An 8211-nucleotide genomic window follows, 5' to 3' on the forward strand; every position below is an offset into this window, starting at 1 on the left:
TGATGCAAGAAATACGACAGGCTTACGATAGGCTTAACTTTCAGCATTGGCTTCAATAGCAATAAAAAAAATAACTTTTTAATGGAACTGAATCACAGGGATAATCTGTACGACAGGGAATTTCTGGAGGACAGAAAGGAAGATGGATTTTGTAGACAAATCAAGAGGACTTTTCGTGAGTAAAATGTGGCTATGATCCTGAATAATATTGCATTCTTATGAGGTTATTATTGATGCTTTTTAACACGTGCAGCAGCTATAGTGGAAATAAACGTATTCCACACTGTCATTTCAAGAATGCCTCCAAAAGCCTCATGATAGCAGAATAGGTAAAATGCTATTTACCCATTTAGCAATATTTGAAAAGGTAAACTTTGATCAGCATGAGGAAATGTAGATATATAACAATACTTGCATACATATATCTTTGGCAAAAAAACTCTACATGTACTTTATTTGTATTATGACAGTTTTATTAAGTACAATATTATGTTAATTACTTAAATTAAAGTTCAGGAATGTTTGCTACAATATTTCTTTGTTTTAACATCCAATGACACCACTTTCTCTATGAATGGATGTCTATGGCCTTGCCATTTTTTAACTAATTAGTGTAAACAAAACAAACCACACAGTAAAACATCTCAAAATACAATTTATGTCCAGTGTTACGGGTTAAAAATATTAGTAATAATTAACAAACCGTTCAATCAAAATGTGTGTGTGAATCTGTTTTGATTTCCCTGTTCTTATCTAATGACACCTATTCTTCAACAGCACACCCACAAAAGTGAAACTTTGACCACATCATCTGGGTTGACCTAAATACTGTACTAAAAGTAAAGAGTGGGCGATACTGGGAATTTTAGTATCGATCTGATCCAATTAAATACATGGCAGTATTGACTAATATTAATATGAGATTGATTTTTTTTGCTCAGAAATGTCATGATCATTAAATTACTGAACTTTTCTCCCCTTGAATTAGTTTATAATTTTGATAAAAAAAGCACAAAGATTTCCGTTATTTATGGATTAATTACAATGGAGACCGTATAAAAAATAAATACAAATATTTCTAATCCAACAGTTTCAGAACTAATGTCAAACGAGTCAAACCGAAATAAAGCAGGAAAATATAAAAGGAAAATATGAACATAACAAAGTCAACATGACAACTATACAGCCATTGCAAAATAATTTGAAAATAAAGTCAAAGTGGTACTAGTGTAAACAGGAGTATATCAAAACCTTTAACAGTATACAAATAAAATACTTCGACTACAACGACTGTTTCAGAACAAAAGTTTACAGCGTCAAACCAAAAAAGGTCATTGGTGTCCCCCTCATGCCCCGCCTCGACATCAACAACTCCAGGATTGCAGGTGACCCCACCGTCCCATCTCAAAGGCTTGTCAACCGGCTGCCGTATTGGAAAAACCTGCAGAGTCTCAGAGATAGAGCCAAAGGGCTCAAGGACAGCTTCTTTCACCAGGCTGTCACTCTGGGCCTTCTTAACATTGGTACAATAGTTAATCTATTTTTGCTCAGTATTCAAATCAATGTTGTTGTTGTTTTTTTTTTTAATGGATGAAAGTTTTTAGGAGGCACAAAATTTTACACACGGTCCCTTTAAAGATGGGGTGCGTAGTTTTAGGTGTCCTCAAAAAGTTCCAAATCAAATATTTGAAGTATGTGTTAACTATGCCCAAAGACCCAGCATATATTTTTTTCCACCGTGCCTATCTGTTTTTATCTTACTTTTACCCTTGGTGTTCCAGCCACAGGGTGCATTACGCTGGGGGAAAGCAGGTGGTTGGGATTCGAAAGAGGAGAATGATTTCACGCACATGCTTGTAGTTTTCCTTTATTCTAGTATGAGAATGGTGAAAGTAAGAGTCTAATACTGTCCAAATGCACACCCAAACTTCATAAAAGATAAAAAGTAAGAATTTCACATACTTGCACCCACAACAAATGGTGCTTGACAGAGGCTGCAATTATGATTTCAGCGAAAAGAATCAGTCAGCAAGTAGAATATTTTTACATTACAGACACCACCTTTAACAAAAGGACAGGATTAGTTTAAATCTGATTAAAAACAATGGAAATAAAGTAAAGCAAAAACAAGAAGATCACAGCGTCAGAAGTACCCCACTGCCTTGAAATTGTTCAGTCCATTTGATTCCAAATACTGCTCTCGCCTCCCTCCCCACTTCTCTTTTGCACGGCTATTGTCACTTGTGCCATAGCGGCAGAGTCTGTGGAGGCTTTGGTGTATTACGGTGAGAGTATGTTATATCACTTCAAGATAAATGAAAAGAACATTTGTAACCAGGCAGACACTCTGGGTTCTCGGCACTAGCCCTCCGCCAAAAGCTCTAAACCTAAAATCTCCCCAGGATTCAATAAAAGCAGGGTACAGGATTCCTCCATATTTAACAAGACAACAAGCCGCCACCAAGACAACTCTCAATTAGCTGGACGAGATAAGCGGTATACTGGTGGACACAAATTTTAACGAGAAAGACCTAAAACAACCTGCAAACATAAAGGAAAAAAATAAAATAAAAACAACATTAATCGAAAATACAAATAGAAACCCTGACCAAAAAAAAAAAGCTAGCAGTCATTGCTCTGTAAATGATTGTCCCTGACCCAAAAGCCGTATGATGAAACCGATATGCTAACGACTCGCATAGGCAAACAAACCCGGTCACACAAAGACACACAACACCAGGTATAAAAGAAAAAACGGTCGCTGCCACATGAGGATTGGTCACCATGAAGCTGCTCATCACATTGTTGGGCCTTGTGCTCGGAGTGGCGCAGTAAGTCTTTTTTTCTCCCCGCTTTTACCCAATTATAATTTAATGCTTTAATAGAGTTGAGCATAATTATCCCATTGGCAATTCATGTAAAATTTCAATAGGTAAGTGTTAGTTTTAAAAGAAGCAAATTCATGTCACCTTTTAATATCAATGCTTTACTAAACCTGGAGAGTTCAACCTTTTGTCTTTTAAAGTTTGTCGATTTATTTGTACAAAACTAATAGTTATGCAAGTTTTCTAAGTCATTGTGCTGGAACTTGATTTGAACCTATTGGAATTCAAAAGTTTTTTGTTTACCTTTTTGACAGGATCTGTGCTGATGTTCCGAAGGAAGGTGAGGTGTTCTGTTTTCTTTTTTGCATTTAAAATTTCTGTATTTGTTTTTTGTCCCGATTTTCTTTACAATCCCGTTTCATTTTCCTGATCACTACATAATAGTTAAAGCTGGCAGGTGCAATCAATCCTTTCATTTGCATATTAGATTATACGTGTTTTCTCTCCACAAAACAGGAAATAATATGGATTTGTGGTTAATGGAGTTTTGCTCTCTACCCATTTAAGTTTGTTCTTTGGAGTCGTTTAGCTGCAAAATGACTTAGAAACCGTGAATTTCCTCAAACTGTCAGTAGATATTCGACACCTAAAATTAGTAGTATAATTTGAATTTAGTAGAAGTAGTTTTTCTGCATTTTTTTTAACTGGCTGAAACACAACAAAAATGTTTACCATGATTATTCAGGAGATCTGGAAAACCATTATCTGTGTTCCATGATGTCCTTGCCCCCTCAAATTTGCAGCTACAAAAACCAATTCATATCAACTTAATTTCAAAAATTGACCATTTGCTGAACTACTTTCCACATTGTAATCAAATTCCTAAATCAGAAAAAAATAATTTTGCAAATGTAAATAATTTTTAAACCTCAATGAATTTAAAATATTTCAAGAGACATTATTTGAACGTTAGATGTCTGTTTTGTGTAATGCAACTGAAAATCGGTGCTAAAGAGCACAAGGAAGACTATAAAATACAGGCTTTTTTTCTCCTGCTTTTAGCAAGGCTTTTTCATTTTGGGTATTCCTAGCCACAAAATGGATGGCAATGTCCGCCCCCCTAGGTGAGGCTCATGTTATGTAAGATACAGTACAATTTTTAGTATTCCGAAAATTGCTGAACCTTTACAACAATAAAATCGGTTTATTTTGTTTAATGCCCACTTCATCCACTGTCATGTACAGATTTATGTCCCTTTATTTTACCCTTTTAAGGTAATCTTCTAGAACATTCTGTAAAATCTCAAATTCCAAAGCATCAATCTCATCAACCTCTGCCTCGAATTGAAAAGACTTTGTACTCTGACCTCCATCTTGGCCAATTTAAATGGCTCAACTTTTGTGTGCCATTTAAGTACAGTAAAAAAAATGGTTGCGCTCTCTGAGGGCACACGCAATGTAACTTCACCCCTTAGGTTTCTTGAGGACCTCATGCAGCATTTCAATATTTTTGCTTTGTTAAAGATGAGGTGAAGGATGCATCTTTGCCAGACAGATGTGATGGGCTCGAGTTTGATGCTATTACTCCAGATGAAAAGGGAAATACCATCTTCTTTAAAGGTACAGTGAATTTAAGTTGATCTGAACACCATTATTTTCTCTTCATAAAACTGCTTTTCTCATTTTTATTTTTTTTTGCAGGTGCACACCTGTGGAAAGGTTTCCACGGTCCAGCTCAGCTCTCCAATGGGTTATTCAAGGAACTGGACGACGATCATCAAATCGGTCACGTTGACGCCGCCTTTCGCATGCACAACCCAGACAACAAGGACGACCACGACCACATATTTTTCTTCTTGGTATGAACAAAATTTTGGCTGTCTAGAAAAATGAAGATTAGTTATTTTAAACTAAAAGTAAAATATGACACAATTGACTGAAGTATTTCTTGCCAGTTTTATTAAAAAATACTACTATACTAGAGCAATCTTCAATATTATTATTTTTTAATTCTGATGCTATATAATTAGGGAGTTATTTTTTTAGTACAATGATTAAAAAAATACTGTCTGGGAAATGTAAAACATCAGTCTTAAATTGTTTTTCTTGTCAGGACCCAATTGCGTCGCATTTACCACAAGTTTTATTGAAGGAAAGAGGAAGGGCTGCACCCACGATCCAGTGTTCACTGGACGCGGGAAGCAAGTCTCTCTCGTACTCGGATTGTGATCCGAACACTGAAGTGGATCTTCCGTAGCGAGCGATGGCGGTGTCAGGGATGGAAAAACTGGTCGGTAGTCGGGACTGGGAGAGCAAGGCGGGGTCGAAAACGAGTCGTAAGCCAGAACGGGAGAGTAGACTTAGTTGGGGACAAAAGAGGTCGTAAGCCGGGACTGGAGAGCAGACGTGGTCAGGACCAAAACAGGTCGTAGCCGGAGACGAACCTGAGCAAAAATGGGACAGGTGGGAGTCAGGGTCAAAAAAGGCTTGCCTAGTATACACTGAGGTTCGCTGACGGACTGACAACAGGGGACAAAGGACTGTGTTCAAATAGTGACTGGGAGGGAATCAGAACCCGCAGCGGTTGGCGCCAAATGAGCGGGCACAGCTGAGTTCTTAAAAATGTAGTTGATTTTTCTTAGCAGGCTTCTTCCTCATTTCTTATTAATTCATTTCAAAGCAGAACATTGCAAAAAGCCTAGTTAGACAAAAAAAATGGTGAGCAGGGGAATATTCTTTTTTTTTTTTTTTTTTTTCATAATTATGAAATATTCGAGTGGCAAATGATCCGCCAACTTTTTTTGCGTGTGATTTGTTTTTCATTTTTAGGATGACAAGGTGTTTAGCTACTATAATCAAACTCTGGAAAGTGGGTATCCAAAATCAATTCAGGAAGACTTTCCTGGGATCCCTTCTCATCTTGATGCAGCTGCAGAATGTCCAAAGGGAGAGTGTGTGGCCAACTCAGTTCTGTTTTTCAAGGGTAGGATGTTTTAACTGGAGAGTAAAAGATGTTAATGCTGTTGCATAATACCTACGTCAGCTTCAACCCTTAACCTGACGTGAGTGGAAAATTGAAATGCCCTCCTTGCTTTGGCAGGCCATGATGTTCATGTCTATGATATCGACACTAAGCTCGTCAAAACCAAGACATGGTCCCACCTGCCCATATGCACATCCGCTTTGCGCTGGCTGGAGCACTACTATTGCTTCCATGATCACAACTTCACCAGGTTTCACCCAGTCACTGGAGAAGTGAGCGGCCAATACCCAAAAGACGCGCGTGATTACTTTATGAAATGTCCCAATTTTGGTGAGTTTATTAAAGGTGTTGTGATAAAATTTTCTGTTCTAATTCTGTGTGCGGGTGTTTGCAGGCCACGGAGGGGATTTTGAAATTCCCAAGTGTAGTGACGTCAAGATCGACGCCTTCACAACGGACGATGAAGGAAGAAAATATTTTTTTGCCGGTAACGTTGCTTTCACTTGACAATAGATGTGAAGTTGAAACTTTATTTAAAAAAATCTCCTTTTAAGGACCACTCTATATGCGCCTGGACAGCCGCCGTGATGGTCTTCATGCATTTTTCATCACCAGAACATGGAAGGAGCTAATCAACGGGGTGGATGCAGTGTTCTCGTATGCAGACAAACTCTACATGATGAAGGTAGGCCTAAACTGTTGACACTGACCAAAAGAATCTTCTCCCAGATGTTCAATAGTCTGTTGGACTCTGTATTTTAGAGGTCATTGCACTGTTTGCAAGGTTGCAGGGTATGCGCTGGATTGAACACAAGGATTACAGGTCAAACACATTCTACTTTTAACGGCTGCCTTGCTTCAGCCTTCGCTAAACTAATTTTAAAACATTTGGACCAAAACCATTTTTCTTTGTATAATTTGAGCAGAGGATTCCAAAAATGTTCCATTTAGATAATAAACAGAAAATAACAAAATGCACAAAGGCCTTTTTACTGTAAATCTCCAAATATGCCAAAGTCTTTTTCTTTCCAAATAGCTTTGTATATGGTTAGTTTAAATTTTTAAATGCATTGATCATCAGAATTGCAACTGGTTGTAGTAGGCAATTACCGATACCAGTTATGGTATCTGTGCGTAATCTTTTTAATTTATTTTATTTTTTTAAAGCTGTTTCTACTCAATAGTAGATAATACTGTTAATACCTGCTGTCTTTTACCATTTATTCCGGATAAAAAACTATATAATGTTCGTATTTAAATAAAATTGCAAACTAAATCATTCTTAACCTGCTTCCTAAAGTACAAATATGGGTATGCAATGTGTAAGGTTTTAATTCATCACCAGAACTTAGGTGGGTCGACCTAAAGATATTTTTAATGGGAAACTAATTGGCTGAACACCATAGATGACCACACACACTTGACACCACTATTACAAAAAGTGTATTTGCTAGTTTTACAGTGACGAAATTGAAATTCTTCCCATGCAGGGCGATCAAGTCTATATCTATAAAACGGATGCACATAACACACTCATCGAAGGCTACCCGAAATCCATTAAGGAAGAGTTGGGCATCGAGGGCCACGTGGATGCAGCTTTTCTGTGTGACGGTCAAAACACTGTTCACATAATCCAAGGTAAATCTGTTAAATCGAACGCATGTATGCTAATCAAATAACGTTTAATTTATTATTTTCAGGGGGTAAGATTTCTGACATCGACTTGTCGGCCACACCGAGAGTCGTGACAAGGGATTTCCCCTTGCCCATTTCTGGCATTGATGCTGGTTTATGTGGAAAGGACGGTGTTTATTTGTTCAAAGGTCCAACGTACTATAAGTACGAATCTGCTTTTACCTTGTCTGTGTCTAGAATGGCCCCTTTTGCTGAGCAGATTACTAATGAGATGATGGGATGTCTTGATTAGATCATTTGAACTGTATTTTTACTAGCAGGAAATGTGAATAAAGTGTTACTGATTATTGATTGTTTCTTTATGACCAGTTCTCATTGGTACTTCTAATGATTCAAAAAGGGTAGGTTTATTGACTGGTTAATCTCATTTGCTTGAATGTTTTTTTTCCCCCACCTAATTTAAATGAAACAATTATTACATTTGAAATGTGTAAGTAATGGTACCATCATTGATGAAATAAAACTGAATGTACAAGCCTTTTCTAAATCATACAGTTTTATGACTTTGAACTGATTACCTGTCCAGTGTCAATTGGAAATATAACATTAGGTGCAAGTTTTGAAATAATATATACGTATATTAAGTGGAATCTTTTTACTCGAAAATTCAAAATGGCTTATTCATCAAACTATGATGTTGAAACTTGCCGTTATACAGTTTCTATACCGAGGCCAAATTAATATATTAAAATTGTTAGGGTTTTACTT

At 37.1% G+C, this 8211-nt stretch overlaps 1 protein-coding gene across 1 annotated transcript; it reads left to right on the forward strand.

Moving 5' to 3' along the window:
- Positions 1-2692: 2692 nt before the first annotated feature.
- hpxb (hemopexin b) lies at positions 2693-7790 on the forward strand. Its single transcript, XM_088331454.1, has 10 exons — positions 2693-2831; positions 3140-3165; positions 4350-4445; positions 4527-4684; positions 5655-5808; positions 5926-6138; positions 6203-6295; positions 6363-6493; positions 7299-7446; positions 7509-7790. The coding sequence occupies exons 1-10, from the start codon at positions 2785-2787 to the stop codon at positions 7733-7735; spliced, it is 1293 nt and encodes a 430-aa protein (XP_088187580.1). The 5' UTR covers positions 2693-2784; the 3' UTR covers positions 7736-7790.
- The last annotated feature ends 421 nt before the right edge of the window (positions 7791-8211 follow it).

Source organism: Urocampus carinirostris, chromosome 3, assembly GCF_059441175.1.
Source record: "Urocampus carinirostris isolate Australia breed hairy pipefish chromosome 3, RoL_Ucar_1.0, whole genome shotgun sequence".
NCBI classification, from domain to species: Eukaryota; Metazoa; Chordata; class Actinopteri; order Syngnathiformes; family Syngnathidae; genus Urocampus; species Urocampus carinirostris.